Source organism: Aulostomus chinensis, chromosome 23, assembly GCF_037954235.1.
Source record: "Aulostomus chinensis isolate RoL2024-O1b breed Wild chromosome 23, RoL_Achi_v1.0, whole genome shotgun sequence".
NCBI lineage: Eukaryota > Metazoa > Chordata > Actinopteri > Syngnathiformes > Aulostomidae > Aulostomus > Aulostomus chinensis.
This window is the reverse complement of record NC_141342.1, coordinates 18,526,250-18,553,125: the sequence shown is the minus strand read 5'-3', so window position 1 is coordinate 18,553,125 and position 26,876 is coordinate 18,526,250. Positions and strand designations below refer to the sequence as shown.

The 26,876-nt window shown below is 43.0% G+C and overlaps 1 protein-coding gene and 1 long non-coding RNA gene across 7 annotated transcripts in view; one reads left to right on the top strand and one right to left on the bottom strand.

The window, feature by feature from the left end:
* sdk2b (sidekick cell adhesion molecule 2b) overlaps positions 1–26,876 on the bottom strand; it is a 294,224-nt gene that overhangs the window by 51,028 nt on the left and 216,320 nt on the right. For all 6 annotated transcript variants that reach the window (XM_086195274.1, XM_086195277.1, XM_086195275.1 and 3 more), the window contains exons 4-12: positions 24,662–24,809; positions 14,740–14,873; positions 11,355–11,466; positions 10,708–10,898; positions 8,912–8,995; positions 8,292–8,486; positions 2,953–3,069; positions 2,492–2,659; positions 2,093–2,195 (exon numbers count right to left, since the gene is read on the bottom strand). In XM_086195274.1, coding sequence (XP_086051400.1) covers positions 2,093–2,195; positions 2,492–2,659; positions 2,953–3,069; positions 8,292–8,486; positions 8,912–8,995; positions 10,708–10,898; positions 11,355–11,466; positions 14,740–14,873; positions 24,662–24,809 — 1,252 coding nt within the window. The remainder of the gene's footprint in view (positions 1–2,092; positions 2,196–2,491; positions 2,660–2,952; positions 3,070–8,291; positions 8,487–8,911; positions 8,996–10,707; positions 10,899–11,354; positions 11,467–14,739; positions 14,874–24,661; positions 24,810–26,876) is intronic.
* LOC147239900 (uncharacterized) lies at positions 6,413–21,546 on the top strand. Its single transcript, XR_015111481.1, has 3 exons — positions 6,413–20,158; positions 20,313–20,375; positions 20,481–21,546. It is a non-coding gene; the product is annotated as an uncharacterized LOC147239900 (long non-coding RNA).

Here is a 26,876-nt window from a genome sequence, read left to right as displayed (position 1 = left end):
TATCACAAGCAGCTGACAGCTGCATATCAAACACTGGATTCAAACTCATCAAAACGGCGCGGCTCAAACGTTACCACAGATAAAGTCGACTCGTGTGAGTGATTGATTGTGACTGATGTTAGCTCAGAGCTCCGACTTCAGTAAGACGTCAGTTGTGAGGGGTTGTGTGTCGCTGATGGAAGCTGGAGGAACGTGTGTAAGAAAGACTTTGACTGTTGCAGTGACGCACGCACATCGGTGGTGGACATACATATTAAAGATGTTGTATTTGATCCAAACGCTCGTCTAAGGTCACAAGATGGGGATTTTTTTTTATTTATTTATTTTTTTAGGTACAGACCGTAAGAAAAGATGGTGCATTGACCCACTCTGAAAACTCGAGTTTAGTTTTTGGGGTTTTATTTTCTTTGCAGCGAGCAGTGACTCTGATCTGAAGAGGAGAGAGGGAGGCCATCTTGCACTGCGCTGTCATGGTGCGCCAGTGGCGTCATATTTCCTCCTACGCTTTTCCACGTGTCCGTGCCCACACGATCTCCTGGTCTGGTCTTTGAATAAATATGGATGCTGTTCAAGCTCCAAAATGATTTGCTACTTTTCCTCTGCCATTTCTCGACATTGAACTCAACACAGTAGCGAAGAAGCCCCACAGCTAGCTAGCAATTTGGCACGCTCACAACGGTGTTGGAGGGCCCTTGAGACGGCTACACAGGTCAATGTCGGGCCAATGCTCAACTCACTACAGCCGCGCTCTCAAGCAAACCCTCCTTGAAGGTTCTTTTTACTCCAAACGGAAACTTAATCCACAAACGGAGCACGCTGTGCCTCAGAGGACTTGAAACTAGAGATGGACTCGTATGGCAATCACATAAGGAATTTAATTTCCTGGTACGATTCCATTAGCCGCATTTCACTGGTTGTCAAGCGAATGTTAAGCAAGCTTTAGAGCTGGCGCAGAAAAAAAAAAAAAAGAGGAGCAAATTTTCACCACAAGATGGCAGTGCAGGCCATGTCGAATGACTAATTGAGCTGAGGAAGGTGAAGTCACAACACTGGAGACAAAAATAGCTGTCATGGCCGTCTGCAGCCATTGACCAGAGAAAAATAGAGATAGAGAGAGGTTTCGAGGAAGGTATATTTTCCTCTTTGGTACCCAGCAAGTATCCGCCATCTTGCATGTGATCAGAAACAGCTGATCAGTCATGTGATGCAAAGACCCCCTACTTTACAGGTTTACCCTAAATTTAGGGACGTTTTACTGAAGTTTTGCTATTTTCTTTACCCTTTTGTCATGCGATACTTCCAGACAAAATCAAAATATGTCAATGGAGTCGCCCCCTGCTGGCCATAGTGAAGAATAGGAACTTTATTGCCTTTATCTTTGAGATACAGAGGGTATGTCCACAGTTTTGTACAGTCTAGGACTGTAGGACAGGCATGGGAAGAAGAGACTAGACAGAAACACATGCAGATACGTAACACAATGTAGAACTAATAAACTGTGTTTGATGCCATTCAGAGGATTGTAACTCCTGACTTACCGAGACAATCCTGAATCACACGCGAGAGGTTCCAACTCCAAGCCTTCCCCTAAAAACGTACTTGATTCCTCTACATCGCATTCAGAATCCGAGATGAGATTCATCCTCAGAGGTAAAAGTTACCATGGTAATTCTGAACGGAGCCTGTTGGTTTAACCTCCGTTAAAACTAGAGGAGAGTGAACTTGGGGCCCCTGATTTTTTTTTTTTTTTTTTTTTTTTTTAGTTTGTCATCTCTGACCACCTTGAAAGAACAAAAAAGAACAAATCTGGTTGTATTTTATATTTTCTCAATGTTGGAAATAATCCCTCAAATGCCAAATGTACAATCTGGAGTTGAAAATTCTGCACCAACGCTGTCAGCTGGAGAAACTTTTGGTGAAAACACAACTGAACCTTTTTGCAAAAACCTGTTTTTTTTGGGGGGGTTTATACAGGTTAACATCTTCCTGAGCAATGAGAACGTTTATTTCAGTGTTTACTTAGTAGAGTTTATGTCTTAATTCATTCTTATTGTGAAACCCTCTCTGATGCCATCTCTGCAGATGACCTTACCTGACAGTTACACTGGAATCATGGGTGACTCCACAGGTTAAAATGGCCTTAGTTCCTTTGATAACACTCTGGTCCTGTGGGGGTGTAGTAATCCGGGTACGAGCTGTGGAGACAAAAGGCCCACCGCAGAAGGAAGGTGAGAGAGAGGAGACTGTAAAATGTTCTTCTTGAGGAAAAAAAAACAGCTGAAAAAAAAAAAACTTTTAATAATTTTAGAAATCTCGCTTTTCTATGGCACGACCTCATCTTTTCAACTTCTGCTGAACAAAACTCCCCCACCACTAACTTCCTGTTGGCCCTAAGAATGAATGTAGAGAATCTCTGTGACATTTACAGCGGCGAATGTTTGAATTTAAAAGGATATGAAAAGCCCGGTCCACCAAAACCCCGCACACTTACCCCAGACCACAAGGTCAGCCGACGCCTCATCAATGCCTCTGGAGTTGCTCGCCATGCAAGTATAAGTCCCGGCATCTGAGATGTGGGAGGGGGAGATGAGGAGGCTTCCTGACTCCAGCAGGGTGAACCTGGGAAGCTGGACTGAACCGCTGGCCAACACTCGCTCACCTTGTTTTTTGTGTGTGTGTGTGCGTAAAGAGGCGAGAGGGAGAGAGGGAAGCGGGCAAGTGGATCAGGAGGAAGAAAAAACTGGACTACTGATCTGTTCTTGTAATGCAACCATGAAAAGCCTGGGCTAAATCCTGCATATAGGAGTCCAATCAGGCTTTATTCAGTAAGCCAGAGCAAACTACACTCCTATGTGTAATAGATAACATTCATCATAATCCCTCGTGTGTGTGTGTGTGTGTGTGTGAGAGAGAGAGAGAGAGAGATAGAGAGAGAGGGAGAGAGAGAGAGACCTTTCTGCCAGGTGATCGCTGGTCTTGGAGCACCAGAGGTCTCACAATGTAGGATGACTGACATGCCGTCGATCACGGTACTGTCAGAGGGTCCGGCTGTGATATTGGGGGCGATACCTGAGGAGGGCACACACACACACACACACACACACACACACACACACACACGCACACACGCACACACACGCACACGCACACACACACACACACACGGTCATGTAAGAAGGTAAAAAAGGTCAGAGGTGCCAGAGATCGATCGTCGGTGGCGAAAACTCCCTTCAGATGTGTTTCCTGTGAGAGCCCGCCGGCTGCATCAGGGTTAGCTGACGGTTTGTCCCTCTAATTCTTTAGGACGTGACACAAAGACGGCCTGTTGTTTTTCAAACCCCAAAGATCTATCGATTTATATATACCATTTAGAGAGAGAGAGATTATATACCTTTTAGAGAGAGAGAGAGATTATATACCGTTTAGAGAGAGAGAGAGAAAGATTATATACAGTTTAGAGAGAGAGAGATTATATACCGTTTAGAGAGAGAGAGAGAAAGATTATATACTGTTTAGAGAGAGAGAGAGATTATATACCGTTTAGAGAGAGAGAGAGATTATATACCGTTTAGAGAGAGAGAGAGAAAGATTATATACAGTTTAGAGAGAGAGAGATTATATACCGTTTAGAGAGAGAGAGAGAAAGATTATATACTGTTTAGAGAGAGAGAGAGATTATATACTGTTTAGAGAGAGAGAGAGATTATATACCGTTTAGAGAGAGAGAGATTATATACCGTTTAGAGAGAGAGAGAGAAAGATTATATACCGTTTAGAGAGAGAGAGAGATTATATACCGTTTAGAGAGAGAGAGAGAAAGATTATATACCGTTTAGAGAGAGAGAGAGAAAGATTATATACCGTTTAGAGAGAGAGGGAGATTATATACCGTTTAGAGAGAGAGAGAGATTATATACTGTTTAGAGAGAGAGAGAGAGATTATATACCGTTTAGAGAGAGAGAGAGATTATATACCGTTTAGAGAGAGAGAGAGAAAGATTATATACCGTTTAGAGAGAGAGAGAGATTATATACCGTTTAGAGAGAGAGAGAGATTATATACTGTTTAGAGAGAGAGAGAGAGATTATATACCATTTAGAGAGAGAGAGAGATTATATACCGTTTAGAGAGAGAGAGAGATTATATACCGTTTAGAGAGAGGGAGAGATTATATACCGTTTAGAGAGAGAGAGAAAGATTATATACCGTTTAGAGAGAGAGAGAGAAAGATTATATACCGTTTAGAGAGAGAGAAAGATTATATACCTTTTAGAGAGAGAGAGAAAGATTATATACTGTTTAGAGAGAGAGAGAAAGATTATATACCTTTTAGAGAGAGAGAGAAAGATTATATACCTTTTAGAGAGAGAGAGAAAGATTATATACCGTTTAGAGAGAGATATTATATACCGTTTAGAGAGAGAGAGAGATTATATACCTTTTAGAGAGAGACAGAAAGATTATATAACTTTTAGAGAGAGAGAGAAAGATTATATACCGTTTAGAGAGAGAGAGAAAGATTATATACCTTTTAGAGAGAGAGAGAAAGATTATATACCGTTTAGAGAGAGAGAAAGATTATATACCTTTTAGAGAGAGAGAGAAAGATTCTATACCTTTTAGAGAGAGAGAGAAAGATTATATACCTTTTAGAGAGAGAGAGAAAGATTATATACCGTTTAGAGAGAGAGAAAGATTATATACCTTTTAGAGAGAGAGAGAAAGAAAAGAGAAAAGAGAAAGATTATGTATCGTACATAGAAAAGAGAGAGAGATTATATCCCGTATATAGAAAAGAGAGAAAGATTATATCCCGTATATAGAAAAGAGAGAGATTATATCCCGTATATAGAAAAGAGAAAGTTTATATCCCGTATATAGAAAAGAGAGAGATTATATCCCGTATATAGAAAAGAGAGAAAGATTATATCCCGTATATAGAAAAGAGAGAGATTATATCCCGTATATAGAAAAGAGAGAAAGATTATATCCCGTATATAGAAAAGAGAGAAAGATTATATCCCGTATATAGAAAAGAGAGAGATTATATCCCGTATATAGAAAAGAGAGAAAGATTATATCCCGTATATAGAAAAGAGAGAGAGATTATATCCCGTATATAGAAAAGAGAGATTATATCCCGTATATAGAAAAGAGAAAGATTATATCCCGTATATAGAAAAGAGAAAGATTATATCCCGTATATAGAAAAGAGAAAGATTATATCCCGTATATAGAAAAGAGAAAGATTATATCCCGTATATAGAAAAGAGAGAGATTATATCCCGTATATAGAAAAGAGAGAAAGATTATATCCCGTATATAGAAAAGAGAGAGATTATATCCCGTATATAGAAAAGAGAACGATTATATCCCGTATATAGAAAAGAGAGAAAGATTATATCCCGTATATAGAAAAGAGAGAGATTATATCCCGTATATAGAAAAGAGAGAAAGATTATATCCCGTATATAGAAAAGAGAGAGAGATTATATCCCGTATATAGAAAAGAGAGATTATATCCCGTATATAGAAAAGAGAAAGATTATATCCCGTATATAGAAAAGAGAAAGATTATATCCCGTATATAGAAAAGAGAAAGATTATATCCCGTATATAGAAAAGAGAAAGATTATATCCCGTATATAGAAAAGAGAGAGATTATATCCCGTATATAGAAAAGAGAGAGATTATATCCCGTATATAGAAAAGAGAAAGATTATATCCCGTATATAGAAAAGAGAAAGATTATATCCCGTGTATAGAAAAGAGAAAGATTATATCCCGTATATAGAAAAGAGAAAGATTATATCCCGTATATAGAAAAGAGAGAGATTATATCCCGTATATAGAAAAGAGAAAGATTATATCCCGTATATAGAAAAGAGAGAGATTATATCCCGTATATAGAAAAGAGAAAGATTATATCCCGTATATAGAAAAGAGAAAGATTATATCCCGTATATAGAAAAGAGAAAGATTATATCCCGTATATAGAAAAGAGAAAGATTATATCCCGTATATAGAAAAGAGAGAGATTATATCCCGTATATAGAAAAGAGAAAGATTATATCCCGTATATAGAAAAGAGAAAGATTATATCCCGTATATAGAAAAGAGAGAGATTATATCCCGTATATAGAAAAGAGAAAGATTATATCCCGTATATAGAAAAGAGAGAAAGATTATATCCCGTATATAGAAAAGAGAGAGATTATATCCCGTATATAGAAAAGAGAAAGATTATATCCCGTATATAGAAAAGAGAAAGATTATATCCCGTATATAGAAAAGAGAGAGATTATATCCCGTATATAGAAAAGAGAGAGATTATATCCCGTATATAGAAAAGAGAAAGATTATATCCCGTATATAGAAAAGAGAGAAAGATTATATCCCGTATATAGAAAAGAGAGAGATTATATCCCGTATATAGAAAAGAGAAAGATTATATCCCGTATATAGAAAAAAGAAAGATTATATCCCCAATGTAAAGCCAGCACAGACACATTTGTCACATCTGTCAAAAAAAGTTGCGTTTATTTTTTTAGTTTTTAATTAAAATTAAAATTCATATTTTAGGTTGTCACTGCTAACCGGTACATACTGTATTCTCTGTTAGTCGCAAAAAAAAAAAAAGCTCTCCTGTTCATATTTTTAATTGAACTCAACTGAAGCTACTCACATGTACACAGGCCTGTAGCCGCACTGCAACATTGTTCACGTGTCCTTTTTCAACAAAAGTTCTTTTTATAGTTTAGATTTTGTACAGAGAAAACAATTTCTAGTTCTATTTTAATTCTTGTACATTTTTTGCATGTAAAACTTGCTTTGAAAACATAAACATGTGTTTGACATGTCAATAAAACCTTTTTGAATTGAATTAAAGTAGAAATTGAGAGGGAGAGAGAGAGAGGGAGAGAGAGAGAGAGAGGAAAAATGACAACAAGAGAAGCACTGACAGAAAGAGAAGGCAATATGTAGATAAGTAAAATCCCTTTTTGCAAAATGCAATAAATCAAAGCTTTTATAGGGTGACAGAAAACGGTATCACCCCCAAGAGGAGAGGGGAGGAGGGAGTGTGTGGAGTTCTGTCACAGGGAGCAGTGTTGATTCCAGCATGTGGGGAGTGCAGGAGAGAGGGAGAGGTGGGGACACCAGGGTGTGGAGGGAGATGGTGAGATCAGATCAGATCAGGAGGGAGAGGAATAAAAGACAATGTGTGGCAGGGATGGAAAGAGAGAGAGAGAGGGAGAGAATATCATGAATTCTGATAACATGGCGGAGTGAAGGCAGCGAGAACGGAGACAAAGTGGAAAAAAATTAGATGTCAGAGACTTGGCAGATGCATAGTGAGAGTGAAATTAGCCCAGATTTTCAAATTCCAGCCGTGATAACTCCAAGAATGCATTCATGAAAAGAACCCACACCCATAAATCCAAAGTCATCCCAGTGACGTTTATTTAAAACGATACGATTTGGTTGTTTTTTTTTTAAATTATTTTGGACTGACAGTTTCTGCATTAAATCTTTACTGCTGAGTTTAACTTAGTCGCATCACAACAACACCCCGTTATCGCCGCGCTACTGTCACAGCGCTCTCGTTTTGCCCGCGCGCGGCTTTGCCTTTATTGCCTGAGTAACACACACAAGAGGAGGATGTGACAGTAAATTACCCAGCTTTTACAACATAAATATGATTTCACAAATTGGCACCAAAATGATGAGGGACACTGAAACCTGTTTTCTGAATTTTATATCCCCCCAGTTGAGGGTTCCCTGCCGCCATAACACACTGATTGGCGTCCGTGTCACGTCCTGCGGCGGCGAGGGGGGAGTCCCTCGCCGACTGCTGGGAGTCTTTTGGTCTTGCAGAGATGGCCCGGGCGCTACGCTGCTGCTAAGTTTGGCGATGTATTTTATGGCGGCTTTGTTTTGGATTGATAAATGATAGCAGCTCTGATTTGTTTTACAGCTTTTTCAACACGCCGATCGGTGGCGTCGCGGCCCTTTTGAAGCATCTTCCTCAAAAAAAAAAAAAAAAAAAAAAAAAGAACTTCATGCTGCAAAATGAAATCCATCCCAGAGGTGTTGAGATGTTTCTCTCTTTGAAAAAAAATGGTGTGAACCCTGATACAACATGATCTCTGTGTTAAGAGCTAATAATTTTAGCGGAGGAAGCCCAAGGTTGTCATTTTGTTCTCGCGTTTCTACAGTCTGAAGAGGTTTGATAGAATCGTGAGGATTTCAATCTACAAACCAAACCAAGAACAGGTGTTGGAGCACTCACTGGTAACAGCCAGGTACGTGTTGGTCTGGACTTCTCCCGCAAAGTTCCTGGCAAAGCACTGGAACATCCCTGTGTCGTCAGGCAGGAGGCCGTTGACCTGCAGGCTGCCTCCCACCAGCACCCTGTACCTGGGGGTCTTCACCGGGTCGATGGGCATGGCATCCTTGTACCACACGATGTCTGGCTGGGGAACTCCTGCAGGTGAACAGTCCAAAAGGATTTTTTTTTTTGGGGGGGGAAAAGAATTTATGCGTCTGACACTTCTGATGACATAATATGTTCTGCGAAACTACAATAAGGGTACAGCATGGATGAAAACATGCATGATTCCCTTTGTGATCCCAGGAATGTTCTCAAGGGAACCTTTGGACAAACTACCTTTGGCCGAAGGCACCTAAATTTAGTCCCGTATCAGGATGTGTTACTTGAAGTTCCAGAACTTGGTGGGTGTTTTCCTGATTGGTCGTGTGCTTGCTAAATTCCATCCATCCATTTTCTACCGCTTATCCTATTAAGGGTCATGGGGGGGTGGGGGGTGGAGCCTATTCCAGTAGCCTTCAGGCGAGAGGCGGTGTTCACCCTGGACAGGTCTAATGTACCTTCACGCCCACTCTGCTCACCTCGTGCTTGACAGGGAATGTCCACCACCTTCTCCATCTCCGCTGTGATGTGTTTCTCTGGTTCTTTGATAAACTGCGGTGGCTCTGAGAGTAAACACAAACCAGCAGATGAATCAAACAGGCTGTGACGTAACCCCAAAGCTGCCTACGTAGCTCCCAAACCGCGTTCAAAAGATGTTATCTCTGTAAAACAGACGGCGCCTGGCTGTCTTTGACGACACTAAAAATAAAGCCATTGAAACCAGGCATTAATCTAGGGGCAAGCTACTTATAGCATCGCCGAAAAATAATGAAATTATACAGCAAAGAAGTATCATTGGGGTATTTTATCATAGCTTTAACTTCATCCTTCAAACTCAGGCTCGGTTTGCTGTATCAAGGGAAAAGTTCACCACACCTTGTGCTTTGAATCATATCACAAGCTTAACGACATCAAAGTGTTTCAGTGTGATGGAAGGGAAGTGACTCAAGCAACACTATTAAATAGTTTCTTCAGGCCAACCATTAGCTTCCCCCCTTTTAACTACACAACCCTTCCAGCTCACACACACACACGCGCGCACGCACACACACACACACAGCCTCACAACTTAACAGCCATACCTTAAATAATAACAGTATTTTCTATGGACGTTGTTTGTTTGATTGGACCCACAATCTTAAATGTTAATTTTGCTTGAACACATTCGCCTGACGTCTCGGTTTGATCTTTATAATATGATTAATTGAAAAAAAAAAAAAAAAAAGGGAAAGAAAGAAAGGAAAAAAGGAGAATGAAATCAATGGGATGTATTCTGAAACCCTAAAATATTTAAACACATAGAATGCCAAATGAGAGCGGGGATAAATACGGGAAATCAAAAGACAAACCAGAGATGAAGAAAACAAATGATAAAACTCGGATTTTGACTGAGAGGAAGCAAAGAGTAGTTCCCATCAAGGCTAACGTAGATTTAGCTACAGAGTGCATTTCCTCCAAGTCTGTCAGCAGTCAAAAACCTTTTTTTTTTTCCGTCTTCTGCTTCTTCTTCTTCTTCCTACTTGAGTGTTTGAGGTTCTCCGCGCAGAGTGATGTATGCGCAGTTTGACACTGGAAGGCTGTTGTCATTCATTGATGAAAGTGTGTGTGTACATTTTCTCTGCGCTATGAAAATGTGTTTTGAAGAGATGCATGAAGGATCGACGCCGACAATATTCAGAGCGCACAAGTCTGACGGGGGGAAACAGCGAAGGGCAGACTTTTAGAAGTCTGAAGTAGAAGCTATCTTGTGTCCAGCAATTGTGCAAGATATGAGATTATTCATATAACGCCACGAGTCGGTGGGATATAAAGGATTTTTGTGCGGAGAGCACTGTTAATGTTCTTTTGTCCATGCAACCCAACTTGTACCTCAATAAATCGTCCGCTAACATCAGCTGTCCTCAAGCGTGGAACTACGGAGGTGCAACGTGGTTTGGACAAAAAAAAGAAATCTCCTACGGACTGATCTCGAAGTTAACACAGAAAAACGTAGCTACGAGCATTAAGAAAAATAAATCCAATCATTAAAAAGTAAGTACAAGCATTAATAAGTAAGGACAGCCATTAAAAATTGAGTCCAAGCATTAAAAAGTAAGTACAAGAATAAAAAATTCAGTAGTAAGTAACCTGTATTCTTGTATTCAGTGTGAAACAAAAGTAGTACAATAAGAGATAGTCACCTTTAATTGTACGTGTTTAGGCCAAAGCTGCGCCAGCCCTACTACAAGAGCTGAGTATTTCGACTACGTAGCATGTTTGAGCCCTGAGTTCTTACCGAGCACGTGCAGGTAGGCCCCGGCGCTGACCGAGGGCACGCTGCTGCTGCGGAGAACGGCTTCGCACTCGTAGTAGCCGGCGTCGCTCACCACAGGACTGAGGATGGTCAGTCTGCGGTTGAAGTCACTCAGGCCGCTGCTCACCAACACGCCGTTCTTGCGCCATGAGATACTCAGCTTGATAAGTGGTCTGGAAAGGAAGGAGTTAAGTGTCAGAACTCTAAACTTAGAATTGCTCGTAACGTTTATTTGTTTGGTTAAAAGCAAACGTGGCAAACCTTGGTTGCGTGAATGCAGAAAAACAGAGCGTATTTGATGTCTTCTGAAGGAGGTATGCTAACCTGCCCATTCACTACCATTCATTATGCAAAGCTAACTAGCAATTAGCTGGTCTGTGCGGGCCTCAACTCCCTCAAGCAGCACAGAGGACAGACGGGATCTATCTCAACTCTCGTCGAGAGGACGGCACACAAGCGTATTTCCCAAAAAGTTGTCGGGTTCTTTTCCTCTATTTAATCTGCTGCATGTATTAATGCACGGGAAGACGTGTGACCCTCCTGTCAGCATCTCTGTTTCTCAGAATAACCCACAAAGTCCCTGTCCGGGTCCTCTGTGGGCTGGAGCTGCTCTCAGGGGCCATGTTTACCTGGCGTTGGCTACACACTCCATCGTGACCTCTGACGTTCCCGTGACCACGCTAGTGTTCCTCGGAGGAATGATGATGGTGGGGGCAATGGGATCTGCTGGACCTCCAACGTCTGGACGGGCAGATTGTAACAGGCACACACACACACACACGCACGCACGCACGCACACACACACACACACACACACACACACACACACACACGCACACACACACACACACACACAGAGGTTAAGATGTGAACAGCAAAGTTGCCGGACAGATAATTAGATCTTTAATCCTCTGGCAGATACAGTGGGCTTCTGCGGACGGTGATGTCCTCAGTTTCATTTCCACCCAGTGCACTCTGTGGGTGCTTCTTGACGTGAAATATTGAAACTGACCAGTGCACACACTCCCTGAGTTGTGACAGAGAGATGGGCTGAATACGAAGAGACAGTGCACTGACTGTGTATAATAAGATGTCTGCTGGAGAACCAGAAAGAGAAAAAAGAAAGATACAGCCTGACCAACAAGACGCTGAAGGGCTGAAGGCACACGCATTTTCATATGCACATTAACTGACTTCCTTGCTTTTCTGTGTGTGTGTGTGTGTGTGTGTGTGTGTGTGTGTGTGTGTGTGTGTGTGTGTGTGTGAGCATCACAGACTGACAGCCCATGGCAGTGAGAGCACACAGTGTATTTGTGTGTGTGTGTGTGTGTGCATGTGCGTGCGCGCACTTCTTGAGATGTGTCATGAAAAACTCACACTGATCCGTCAATCCCATCATGCCCCGGGAGTCTGCTCATGGCTCAACATGTCAGTTGTAGCTGCAGGATCTGTCATGACTCAATTTTACCAATTTCGGGTCATCGGATGCTGTGCATGGACCGCGTGTGTGTACACATAAACACACGGATGCCCAAAAAAAAAAACCCAAAACTTTGAACAAGACCAGAAGTCGACTGATTGCCATCAGGAAAAACTCCATTTTTCAGTGGGACGAACTTGAAAACAGCTCGAAAATGATATCGTTAGGATGCTGCATTAGCAAGTTTGAGTGAAAACAAAACCGTCTGACTTGTTTTCCAAATCACCGAGCCACTTTACATCTATGTGAATATACATGTATGTTCAAATTTATCATATACATAAGATGAATGTATAATTCTATACGTAAGCATGTCAGATACGATGCCACTGACCAGCCTGTAGCGTCCAAGTCTGATCATATCAAGGCTGAACAGTAATTCATGAATATTTGACCTCACGCGTGTAGAAGAGTAGTTGTTGTTTCTTTCCCCTCAAATGAATTCAATACACCTCCATAGTGTCAGCTTCTGGTGTCTGTTCTCTTATATTGAGCATAATAAACAGAGCTGCAAGAAATCCGCCTTCTAGAGGATTATAATCACTTTTTATCCAATCTGTCACGTCTGAAGTTATTTATTTTATTTCCAAGGCTGTAATTTGCGGTGCCGTTTTACAGTACTGGCTTATACTGGGAGCTGTTCTTAATATTTTAAACCCTTCATTTGAACACATGGGATTGACAAGATCAGTAAAAACCCAGTTAACAGCAACACAGACGGCAGCCTTCAAAATGGGAATAAATCAACTCCTCCCACTCAAACTGATTCAATAAAAACTCATTAATAATCTTCAGGAGGAGGTACTTACTGCAAAGCTGTTGTATTATACTCAATATAATATGGTAAATATCCACGTACTTCCTTTGAAAACCTTCACGCTTGAAGTGAACGCATATTTACCTCAAAATGAACAATCAATTTAATGACTCCTTTTGTGTATCAAGCTAAAAAAACCAAAAACATCCATCAGCCTGATTGTCACTCTGGTCAAAGTTCAAATCAAGTTTGTAAACTTGGGCTTGATTTGGGGGCCTCTGTGGCGCGCACCTCCCTGCCAGAGTCCTTCTCTCTAGCTAAGACTTAGTCGGGTACTGCTCCAGACAGGGAGGCTCATGGGAAAGGTAGTGTCAGAGGTGTCACTGCAGGAACAGCTGCTGCAGCAGATACTGACAGATACAAACGCAAATAAGGTAAGCATTCACTCAAACACCTAACCCCCGACTGTCACTAGTAGCTGTCCCAGCAGCCTGCACGCTCGCGTGTGTGTGTTTATGTGTGTGTGTGTGTGTGTGTGTGTGTGTGTGTGTGTGTGTGTGTGTGTGTGTGTGTGTGTGCATGTTACAGCCCTGGCTTTATCAACTCCACCACTGTTATATGTGCCACAGGCTATTTCTCGTGTGTTGTCAGCTGTAATATCTCCCAGCCCCCTCGCCGTGTCCTAGTTCACTTCCACGCTGAACTCCAGTCTAGCGTGGTGGAAGATGCTGACTGTCAGTTTCCTCTCAGTCCATCGCTGAGCTGAAACCAGACTGGATCGGTTTTAATATGTGTGTGTGTGCCTGGTGCTTTCTGGTTTTATTTTGGGGGGCTCAGGATGTTGGTGAATATTAAGAACTTCTTGGCAAGAGAACAGAGTGTCTGTTCTGCATGTCCCTGTAGATCCTCCTCCTCCTCCTCCTCCTCTTCCTGAGTGTGTGTCTACATAGAAAACGGCTCCAGCGGCACTGACCGCGCCGCTGCTGCGCTCTTTTATTAAAGACTGAAAGTCCTGAAAGCAAAACCGTTCCGCCAATAAACAATAAAGACGAGGAAGGAGATTCCTAACGCCCAAACCAGGCCCTTGGGTAGCTTGTTGATTTACTGCTTTCTACTCAGGGGAACGGCATCATGGCAAAGATCAGTCCCTCTTCCATGTTTTCTGTTGCCCGGGAAACTGCAGAGAAGAAGATGTCCTTACTGTCACGTAGCGTGAAATCTCTTTTTAACCATCTTCTACAGAGCAGATCAGAGCTGCAAGCAGACTCCTCGAGGAAAGGACAACAAGGTAACGTCCAGGTGGTACAGCGGTCTGGTGCTTTCAGGGGTCACTGGTTCAGTTTCCCACGTTGCCACAAGCTTGGTTTGGCATCTGCAAACACAACAATTTGCCACGTCTACGGTCTGGAGGCTGGATGAGGACCTATCACCTCCTTTGGCAGCTGGACCTGGATCGGCAGGACGAAACGTGACCTTCCCAAACGTTACATCCTCCCCAGCGAAACCTCTCACAGGTGCTTCCCAGAGCGGCAGAGGGGGGCGGGGCAACGACCAGGGCAGATTGGTAATGTGAATTTTGGACTAAAACACGGGGAATCCGGATTTAACGTGGTTCTCTGAAGGCGGACTCTGGCTACGGCACCTCTACAAACTAAAACGCATTAGCGCCACACAAAGTGGTCGGACTGGTTCTAGATTTGTCACCTTCTCCTGGAAAGCATGTTACCGTATATTCGGAGCTGGAAGTTGGAAGTGTGTGCTGCACGAGGGTACTCACTCTCTACTGACAGCGTGATGGGCTGGCTGGTCTTGTTCTCTCCGTTCTTGTCATTTACTGCCTGAACGTAGTAGCGGCCGGCATCTGGCGCCACCGTGGACAGGATTACCAGCGTGTTGTCTAGAGTGATGGCACTGAGGAGAGACGGAGGACAAAATGTACATGAAGACGTTTTGTAGATTGGGTTTACTGAGGAGGAGACGTCAGAAGAGGCGTAAGGAATCAGCATGATACAGAAAACTGAAGCCAAGATCTTCACGGCCATGAAAAAATAAGACAAAAACTGCCAGATTTCTAGCCACGGCATCACGTTACACTGAAAATAAGACAAAAATTCCTAACATTTCTTCATCATCATAAACGGGGCTCGATAATGTTTGACAACGCGATCCTCACTGAAGAAGCAAGAGTACATTTTTAATATTCCGTGAACAAATTATTTCACTTATCACAAGGAGAAATAATTCCAACGTGTGTCCAATGAGTGAAATGATGATGACACAGGCCATAATGAAGTCCCTTATCTATCTGAGGAGCTACTTAAGCGATTCTTAAACTGAGTGTAATGAAATAATTCGACTCAAACTTGGACGAATACACTTGACAAGAGCTCTCGCGCCCGCTCTTTTTTTTTCTTCTTTTTTTTTTACTGTGGTATTTTCAGCCTTTAAAGGCAGCGCTGGGCTGCATAATTAAAGCCCAGTACACACGTCTCACAGCTGAAAAGGGCAATAAACATTTTAACATTATAATTAGACTGTTCAAACGACATTAGGTGTATCGATTGACAATGTGTAAACAACGCTGGCTGTGCGGGGCATAAATATTGACTACTTCTACTTACATCTCTACTTATGGTCCGTTCTGAAATACAATGTGTAATAACCCACAGCTTTTAATTGGCTATTTGTAACCCTCTGCTTCCCCACGTATTTTTTGGCAGCTAACCACTTTTGGCAGGAAACAATAGCATCCCCCTTGTCAGCTGCTGAAATGACTCGTGAATAAATAAACACGGATCCATTTTTCAGCAGGTGTTCCATAGACATTAATAGTGTATCAAGTCATCTCTCTGACTCTCTCTGACTCTCGCTGCTCTCTGCCGTGTGTGTTGACGGTCAATATTTCCCTGTTACAATCTGGAGCAAGTGTGATCTAAATAGGCGCCTTCATCCGGACTAATCCCTTGATCCTCTGCTCCTTTCTTCACCTCGTTTGTTCGAAGTGCGTCGCGTGACATTCAGTTTCTATCCACCAAACTAACAAAGAGAGGATATTTGAGATTTAATCCCATTCAATAATTTTGTCATTAAAATGACATTTGCACCCGAAGAACACCAAACTTTTTGACCTCTTCCGGAAGCTGAGTTTTTTTTAGACAAATACGAAGAAACAAATCAATGGGGCTCCGATGGCTCCGGCTGCCACCCTCTGAGCTATGTGACATTTCCCTTGATTGTCCTTTTTTGATGTTTACCTTTACATTCCTACAAATATTTGCAGGGCTAAATCTGGAATAACAGCCATTTTAGCAATCAATACGAATGTGTTCTTGCTGCTTTTTTGCACTCGTGTGTATAAAAACCACATCACTGTTCATATCCCTGTGTCAGAGCCTTTCTTCCTCTCCTCCTCCACATCTCTCCATCCTCTCATTCTTCGTCCCTGACCTTCATCTCACCAGTGGGGGATACTGTGCCTGATCAGTAACAAGAAACTGAGAAAAAGAAGGATTCAAATAGGGGGGAAATGAAATGGCTGAGCACACATTAAAAGCTGTGTACGGCTAACATTTGACATAGCATGAAGAATGATGTGCCGACACAGCGACCAGTGCTGTTAGCATTTACAGTGTGATGACTTATGAGAACCTTCCTAGGACTGACTGATTTCAAATATTCCAACGCAGATAAAGGCACAGGTCTCATTTGGGATTCCCCGTGCATGCCGAGACTGAAAACAGTCTTCCTAAAGGAGCTGGCAAGCCTCAATGGCTGCAGCTTATGATCTGCGGTAAATATTTAATGCTAGCTCGCTGGAGCGGTGACATCCTGGACACACAGCTATGAATTATGGATGCCTTCGGGGATGTGGGCAGAACGGAAGTGTCCAAAGCGCTGAATGAATCCCAGGTGACTTCCAAGGACCTTTCTAAAACGGGGACACAATTCAGGACTTAACTTCTTTACCTGCCGGTTAAGAAACTCTTGAGGTGGAAATTATGGGGTAGTGCTGGTGGCAGAGTTGCTGCAGATAACCTGTTGTACCCAGACAGAACATCCTGTTTTACTCTCTTCCCACAAAATTGGTACAGTTTCTTGAACTGGTCCTGTTGAGGTTTTTCTGAAGCTTGTTTCTGTCTACCAAACTGAACTATATTCTCTGCGGTGTTGACCTGAAGCACTGCGTCATCGGCATAGAACGTTACATAACAGAAAGGTGGGTAAACTATACAATTCGGCTGGCCGTAAACAGACTAGATATATGAGACAAGAGAACAAGATAAGTTCATTTCATTGGCTCGCACATGAGTGATAAAGAACTACAAGGTGGGCCTCGGATTGCACACCGGTCACTCTCAGATACCTTCAAGCGGGGAGGCATAAGACAAGAGAGAAGGGGAGAGGGTAGCGAGTGAGATGTCATCAAAGACAAACCAGCATCTCCCTCTGTGAATTCGGTTTGTGGGGCTTCGGAACAAATCCTCAGTGAGCGAAAAGGCTTGGAACGGTTCAAAATAAGGTTAGTGAACAGGTGGGGAACTTGTTTCCTGTTGGTGGCGAAGGCCTTTCAGTGATAACGTCAAGCACTGGATTATGTTCATTCCGTTGCCACCAAAAACCTCTCAGCAAGAACTTGGCAAACTAAACTTCAATTAATATTTCCCCATCATCCACAGCAATAGCAGATTTAATCAGTTAGCGTGAGCGGAGCTGCTGAAGTGGGGGTCATGCAAAGCTTTCTGTGCTTGCAGGGCCTCAGGAATAAGAACTCCATGATGCAGGAACAAATTAAATGTAAGCCAATTATCCTGAATGGCTATCCTTGTATTTGAAGGAGGAAGGAAGAGCGAGATAAGAATTTTGTTAGAGGAGGTAATAAACATTTCTTTTAGAGGCTCACTGAAGTAATTTCTAGTTGTAGCACGCTGCTTATTTTTTTTTATCTAATTCTCTGACTGAATGCATTTTGATCAATCTTATCCAATCCTCAGTCTCACAGTGGTGTTGTGAGCAGATGTCTAAGCCTTACTCGTAACAATGTCTTACAATGAATCTGGCACGGTGCGGGGATTTATCAAATCGCAGAGCTGAGAAATTTGGAGCCATCACATATGTGTGAACATGCCTCTGCCTCTGTATGATTTTTTTATTCCTGCATATTTCAATGCTTTCTCTCTTTTTATTCAAACCCAGCCCTTTTCCGTTATTATTTTTACCCAAAAGAGATGCAGTCCACAGGAGAGTCTGGCTGCCGAGAAATATTTTGGCCAATTGTGCAGCATGCAGCAGGAAGCAATGTTTAAAGACTCATACGCAATTCATTTTTCATGGACCGATTATTCATATTAAGCATGGAACGTGGACTTTCAGTGACTTCTATAGTGATTGTGTTGCACTTGATGATGATGAGGATGCATGTTTAAGTATAGCAGGATTAGACAAAAATTATTAGACTCATTTTCTCCAAATGTGGTGGAGGGGTGCAGCAGGGTCCAAGGAAAACCCGATCACATTTTGGGGTAGATGAGTCATAGCACCACTTTGAGGACACACAAAAGTATTCCATCCATCCATCCATCCATCCATTTTCTTCAACTCATCCTGTTAAGGGTCGCAGAGGGGCTGGAGCCTATCCCAGCAGCCTTCAGGTGAGAGGCAGGGTTCACCCTGGACAGGTCACCAGTCCATGGCAGGGCCAACACATAGAGACAGACAACCATTGGCTCTCACAGTCACACCTACGGTCAATTTAGAGTCTGGATTAACCTGGTCCCTCTTGATGTCTTTGGACTGTGGGAGGAAGCTGGAGTACCAGAGAGAACCCACGCAGGAACAGGGAGAACATGCAGACTCCACACAGAAAGATCCTGTGATGGAGCCGGAATTCGAACCCGGAACCTTCTTGCTGTGAGGTGACAGTGCTAACAGACCTACCGTATGTCTTGGGAGAGGTACGTGTTAGCCCTCTGCTTACCAATAAACTACATTGTATCTTCATAAATATGAACAAGAACTGAGGGATATTCAGTTTTCACACTAGCTTAAGGACATATTGTAGCAGCCGTGCAAGTGCCAGTCCGTATGAATATCTCACAGTGTTAATCCAGTACCAGCCCAGTGTGACAGAGCCGGGCCTGGTATAACACATGCACACTCTGGAGTAGTTTGGCATCTGTTGTGGCTGTCCCTCTCCACTGGGCCGTGAGGGGCCTAACCCCACTCTACAGCCTAAGACCTCCATTACATGCCGACAAATGGCCACAGTCGGCTGATGGCCTCCCCCGGGAGAGAGAGAGGGGTCGGCGGGATCAAGCGGCTCACATGACTGGATAAGGTATTAGTCAAACCACAGCCAGTAGACAGATGAGGACGAAAGAAAGCTAGAGAGGGAGAGCCAAGAGTAAGAGCAAGCAGCAGGCTGCATGCCCTAATGCTCAATAGACCTGTGATGAAAAAGCTCCTGGGGAAGGGGAGATGGAGGAGAGAGAGAGAAAGAGAGAGAGAGAGAGCGATGAGAAGAGGTGAGGGAGTGTTGCTCATGAAAACAGCCACTTGTTTTCTCACCGGGGGCATGAACTACAGATTTGTGGTGCACTGTTTTCTTTTTGCTTCCCTGTTGCTAGCAGTTGGTTGAGTGTTAAAAAAAAAATAGCCTCAGCAGAGAGAAAAAAGGTCCAGAATAACCAACAAGGTCACAAACACACTCCTTAATGAGTAAAACACCTTTTTTCTGCTCTAAATTCACGCCAAAAGTGTTAAGACTTGCAAGAGTTACGTTATTGATTACGTTTGTCTGACTAAGAGAGTGAAACAGTCCAACCGATGTCAACCTTGGATCAGATTGACATACATAGGTTGGGGCCTATTTACCCAGGCGTGGAGTTCAGGAAGCACATGTTCTGCACATGTTCCGTAGGTGCCGCCGTGGTTTTTAACTCGTAAGCTGAGCAGCGCACAGGGACATACAGTGACATCAAGGTGGGTAGGAGGGTGAAAACAAAACATCTCCAGACAGGCAAGGAGAACGACAGCTACGCCACTTGGTAACTTGTTTGACATGTGACACTAAAGGTCAAAAGTCAGAGTCTGATTGCCACGATTCCTAGGTGGATATACTTCCGTCATGAATTGATTCCTTTGTCCTGGGATAACGGCAGTGGTCCAGAGCGTATTCGTGGGCCAGTGTTTCCCTATCAGTAAGTACACATTGTGCTGACTTAAAAAAAAAAAAAAGGAAGGCTATTGACAGTTTCATTATGAATTAATCCTTTTAGTGAACAATGGAGCAAAACTAACACACTCTGCATCCTGCTGCTTACGAATAAAGATCTGCATTTGTCTGCATTTCAGTTGGCTGGAGGAAAATGAAGACATTTGACGGGCCAAAAGATGAATAATACTATCAACAAATTAGTGAGTAATAAAATAGTTATCACTCGCAGCCCTGGATACAACTATTTATCCAGGATTCATGTTGTCAGAGCTGCTCCTCAACATCTTCTGTCTTTGGACCTGCAGGTGCACTGAAGCTGAGCAGCTGGTAGTCCAGAAACGAAGAGGAAGGGCTTGGCTATTCGCTGGCCCTTGTGACTAATGGGGAATCCATAGCGGACTGACAGGACCGTAGCATCACAGGCAAGGGCCATTAATTGATCAGTAGCTACAGCAGATTACTCAAAGGAAAGGCGAGGGGATGTCATCCCAGTGACTCCTCCAGGTCAGGCTCCCCTTGTGTTCTGTCTTGACAGACACCTCTGCAAGGTTGTTTTCAGTGTAATGCAGATAAATCCATGCCAAACTGTCAATGGAAAGTTTCTGGGACAGAAAACCAGGAAGGGGGTGGTAAATTGTTGTCAGCGGTGAAATAGTGAGACAACAGGCTCCACTGCTATATCCAGAACCACCTCCTATACCGACAGACCTGCAATTCCCTAAATGAGCTTACCAAAGGAGCCTCTTATTATACACCACATTAAGTCTCCAAAATTACACAACAAATCAAGCCAACTGAATGGTAATGACTCTGTCAAATGGAATGCCATTCGATACAGGGAGAAAGTTCTTTTTCTCTTTGCGCCGAGCCCTAGAATCACAACATAACGAAGAAACGAGCACCCAAGTTGAACCGATCCCTTGCAGGGCCGCTCGAGCTATGCCTTGCTGCACATTTCAGCATTAAGTCAAGCAAAGAAAAAGCATGTCCATCGGAGAGAAACAGAAGACAAAGTTAACAAGTCCACAAGTCTATGAGTGTACCCTGAGAGACAGCGCTGAGGTCTTAGCCTACTCTAAGAACAGCTGCAGAGGTCACATGGCAAAGACTGAGCAGTCACAGTGCAACAGTGAGATGGTGCCTTAAAGAGAGACTCTGTCAGCAGGGAGGCCACATTGCAGAAATTCCAAAGTTTATGTGGTTTTCTTTTTTCTTCTATTTGAGTTTATGGGCTTCAGAAGTCTGTTCAATGTTCGATCAAATGGTAAGTTGATAGAAAACCTTATTTTTTTTCTAGGTCAGAGTCCACCAAATCCCATCTTAAATATTTCATCTTGATATTTCTCCCGAAACCACCACTGAACCAAAACGCTTCAATATTTCATTTCTATATTTCTCACAAAATCATAAATGTGGTGGTGGTGCAAGAGAAAAAGGAGGACGATAGCTAGAAGGTGATGTCACAACAAAGTCATCCTTTGACCTTTCTGGTTTAAAATGTCATCAGTAGAGTAACCTTAATCCCATTAGACATTCGTGTTCAATTGCATCATAATAAGCATTTGAATTCTAAAGTAATGGCCCAAAATGTGCCTTGCAAGGTCACAGTGACCTTGATCTTTAATCAACAAACTCTCAACAGTTCATCCTTCACGTCCAAGTGGACGTTTAAGCCACACGTCATTAAAATCAGGCCTTCCTGGCAAGTATGTGAAGTCAAAGTGACCTTTAGTCTTTAATCAACAAAACCTACTCGGCTCATTCATGAGCCCCCGTTGTGTCACATTTTGACGGAATCACCTCAAGGTTTGTCAAGCATTCATGGGAAAAGTGATGATGGACAACCTGAAAACATAATCTGCCTGGCCATGTCTGCTGCTGCAGCGAGGATAAACAAACAGAAAAAACAAGGGGAAAAAAAAACCCATCCACTCCTGCTGAATGACACAATATGAAGAGGCAGCGCCCAACACTTTGAAGAACGGCGCAGGATAAATTGATCAGAAAGTGAACCGCAATGTGACAAGAGGTGTAGCTTAAGTACAACAGCCTGCAGAGGAAGCATGAATTTTATTATCTCTTAGATTGGCTGGAGATGATTTCCACTGTTATTTTGGGCGCTGGGGTTTTTTTTTCTCCCTCCTCCATTGCCAAGGTGTGATTAAGCAGAGAACAGAAAGAAGCGGCAAGACAGACCCCTGGGGAGCCTGCAAATTAAAGTTATGACACCTGAGGAGGGATAGCAGGAGCAGGGGACAACCAGGGGCAGAAAGAAAGAAAGAAAGAAAGAAAGAAAGAAAGAAAGAAGCCAGTAAAAAGCACACACAGTGGGAATGTAAGACAGTCACTGTAAATGAAACGGAAAATGGTCACTGCAGTGTTATTTACAGACATGTTTCTTTCTGCCCTCTTCCTCCCTTCTCTACTTTTAGCCCATGGTGGACCTCTAGGACCACCTGACACACAGGTGTTTGAGATGGAACTGACATTCCTACCCAGGCTAGAACTATTATTTATAGCAGGTCAGAGGCCACGCGACTGGGACTGACTCTAAAGAACACTAACCTTCATCAAGGAAACTGAACTCTCCATCAATCCCCTCCCCGGCGAGTGAGACTCGCTGCCTCTTCCAAGCCAACGCTTGTGGCACAAATCAAATTCAATTAAATGATTTTCAATAAAAAAGGCAGTCTGTTATCAACTGTACTCATTTGCACACAATGACCTTGCATTCAAAATTAGCATTCTCAGAGCTCGAGGGTGGGAAGCAAGGATCAAGAGAACAAAAGTACGCGCAGTGGGTGGCCTATAACAGAGACAAAAGGGGGGAGAGAGCAAAAAAGAATAAGAGAGAAAGAAAGAGAGTCTGATATGTACACAGTGGATAGAGAGGATTGGGTGGAAGGTTTTTAAACTGAGGTCTACTCGCACCGGGCGGGCCGTACCGTGGCCCAACATGTTTGTCAACATAAAGTCTATTTTCTTTGGCTAGTATGATCAAAACCAGTATGGGGTCTTGGTCCTGGCATGGTTGGAAGAGGTGGGCTTCATCATGGTACAGCTCCCACTGCACCAGCACCGATGCAGAACCCGGACCTCATTTCAGCCACCATTGTTGCAAGAAATGCACCAAACTTTACGAGAACCCGCTGCCAACTACGACTTCTGACCATCTATGGTGGAGGTCGCATGATCAGGCTACGGTTTACAGAAGGACCAACTATGAATACAAGAGTTTACTTTTCAAGTACCAACTTGTGACAAAGTTAACACATACACTTGACTCCATAAGTCACTCTTTTGTGTGACTTTGTCCCTACAACCTCACAAGGGTAATCCAAATCCTCTCAACAAGAAAAATGCGAGCGGCCGTCCTTCCCTTGGCCCGTCGGTGGCCTTCAGCTTCTTGGTCGGTCTGGGCGCTCTTCTCATTGTCATTCTAGGTCAGGCTATGATTACTCATGATGAGGAGCTGATAAGAAAGATTCACTCTAACCGAGGGCAAGGTCACCTCCCACAGCGAAGAAATGCAGATGTGATGAGATGGGGATAAGCACCTTTTAACGCGTGCGTGCACCCACACACACACACACACACACACACACACACACACAGACAAGGAAAGCATTTTCACACTGAGAAGGAGATGTGTGAAAACCCTGTAGCCTACATAGGCCTGACTAAATATAGCAAAGAGCTTTATCATTAAAGGTGTGACAGACACACTCACCTTTACTGGTAAAATGGTTGCCTCATTTGAGCTAAACAATCAATGGCTATGTTTTTAAAACCACACAACTGAGGACGCTTTCTGGGCCTACACAGCAAATCAGGGGAGAGAAAGCGAGAGGGAGACTCTTTCGTAACCCACTTCGACATTTACCCTCTTCCTTTTGAAGTGAACAGAATGGCGGAGCAAAACAATAATCCCATTTCAGGCTGTCATTGGATCTAGCGCGTCCTACAGCCCCACTGGGTACTGACGGTGCCATACGACCTCAGCAACACCTCGTATTTTAAGACCAAACTGAAAAGATACATCAGCAAGAGAAAGAGAAAGACAAGCTGAGATGAAAGTAGTTTAGGTGTTCTTTTAAAATAAAATACAACAAAAAAAAGAAGCAAGAACAAGGGAGTAATTCCATTTCAAACAGAGTTTCACACACACCAAAACGGCTTTGGTCTTGTTCTGCAGGAATTCAAATTCTCCTTTAGTACAAAATGCAGCAAGATGAATGACAAACGGTGGGAAGGAAACGCTCTCAAAGTAAAGCCCTCAAAGACCTCCAGGAACAAGGCACCGAAAAAAGTGTTTGCAGGATCAAACACAAAAACACACAATGAAAAAAAAAAAGACTAAACAGAAATAAAAGTAAAAAAATGTGTATTTTATTTTATGCAAACACACACACACACACACATACATATACATATATATATACTGTATATATATATATATATACTCATAAATGAATAAAAGACTTACATGCGACTGCTGGGTGGAATTTTGCGCCCGTCTCGGAACCAGGTGACTTGTGGTTGGGGGAAGCTGCGGATGCGTGGCGCCGGGACTACAGCACCTTCTCCTTGAGAGACGGACTGGGCCCGCTCACCTTCCTCAAAACTCCCCATGACTGCAAGAAATCACACACACGTACAGAAAAACAAAGTCCATGAAAGAGTGGAAAAAAATGTAAGAGAGGAAGAAAAAAAAAACAAGAAGAGGGTACAAGCACAAGTTTCTTTCTTGAATTTGACTTTTGAGCTTTGACAATCAACTTTCTGTTCTGAAGTGTTACTCCGAGTTTGCTTTGATGGACAGCGCTGTGTTGTTGCCATGGTTTCCTTCCCGGCGGAGCGTCAAGAAAGGCTGGAAGGGAGCGAGACGTAATGACTCACAGAGGGACACAGAAGCGACACTAAAATGACTCATATTCATATTCCGTGTGTTCGTGTGCGGATGCGTGGAGGCGAATCAATCTCCATCACGCTTTTAACATGGACATTACTCATTACGACGAGCACCGTCACTGCTCTGTTATCTGCTTGCTTCTATCTCCTGTTTTTTTGTGTTTTCTTTGAAAGAATCCAGTTTATTCCTCACCAGCCTCATTATTTCTCCAAAACACTCAACGAACAACTGCGCTCATGCTCTTACTTGTCCGTGAGATCCACGGGGGAAGGCTGGATTGTTGTTGCTGGGTTTTTGCTTGGTTTTTTTTGGTTTTTTTTTTGTTGTTGATAGATTTCATTTCAGTTGGGCCCAACTTCAATGCTGGTTTCGATCTTTCCACCATCCTCAGACAGTCATATTGGCTGATGCTGATGGTAAACCTTTATAGGAAAACAATAACAAGCGCTCTTTGTCTTGCCTTCCTCCAATAGCGTCTGGAACAGAAAGTGCACCCAGACTGGTTTTGAAGAGGTGACAGCTTAATATCTAAAGGATGTATTTTTTTAAGCTTCATGAGAGGCGAGAAAAGGATCACATCTCTCTTTTCTGTTCTGTGAAGAAAACCTGCGCTGAAATTATTTGAACATTACATCAAACACTCAATTAAGTACCAACACAGTTTAGAAATAATAATATCTTTGAAACGTGGTGGGATCAAGGTACGAGGCTTTGAACTAAGGATGTGAGTGGTTGTGCATCGATGGAAATCTTATTTTTTTCCCCCTCTCTTTCGCTCTCTTTCAAAGAGAATAAAAAAAAGAGGCAATCTGGCTTTGCGGTGCGGCTGTGGTGTTTCGCTTTAAATGAAAATCTGGGAAGTGTGCAAATCCCTTGACTTTGATCTGCAGTTTGGGCGATGTGATGTCCTCCTCCCCTTCCCTAATCTCTAATGCCTCGGCATGTTTCCCTTTCTCTGAGGTGTGTCTCTGCAATCCTTAATTGTGCTGCCTCAATGGAAAAGAGATCTCGCCGTATCTCTTCCCCCCCCTCTCTCTTCTGCAGGTATTCTTAATTCTACTTTTTTTTTTTTTTTTTAACTGTGCCACGCCGTCTGCCCCCCCCCCCCTTCAGGAAGTTACTGATGAGGGGAAAGACGAGAATTATGTTAATGAGGGAAGGTGTGGAAAAGAAAAAAAGAAAAGGAAAAAAACAGTAGGGTGGAAGCCAAGGAATAAATAGAAAGCGGCGGTAAAGAGAGGAGTGACAACATAAATAAACACGGCGGGGGAATCAACAAGAAGTGCTGGAAGAGAGAGAGGACGGCGAGCTGTAGCCCAGTGCTGAAGACCAGTGGGACCCTCCCCCTCCATCTCCCTCCCTCCCATCACTGTTCCTCTCACACCTGGTTGGCTGCATTGTTCAGTTGACTACGGCGGCGTGTCACATCCACTCACATGTCACTGGAACAAGGGGAAGCCAATGAGCCCAGCGTACCCTGGGAAGGCGGCATAATGGGTGTAGGATGGTGGTGGTGGTGGGTTCGTGTGTGTGTGTGTGTGTCTGTGTGTGTGTGTGGGGGGGGGGGGGGTCGGGTAAACGACGTGACAAGTCTCCAGACACCCCTGCAGTCGTCCGTAATAGCTCGTTAACAAGATGAGGGAGCGGAGTGGTCTGAAAACCTGAGCTTGGAAAAAGAATTTTTTTTCGCTCACTTTCGCCAAGAAACGACAGATGTTGTTGACAAAGGAGAGAGGAAGAAATAAGCGGCGGTCATATTGAAATGAGGCAAAGTTAAAAACAACAACAG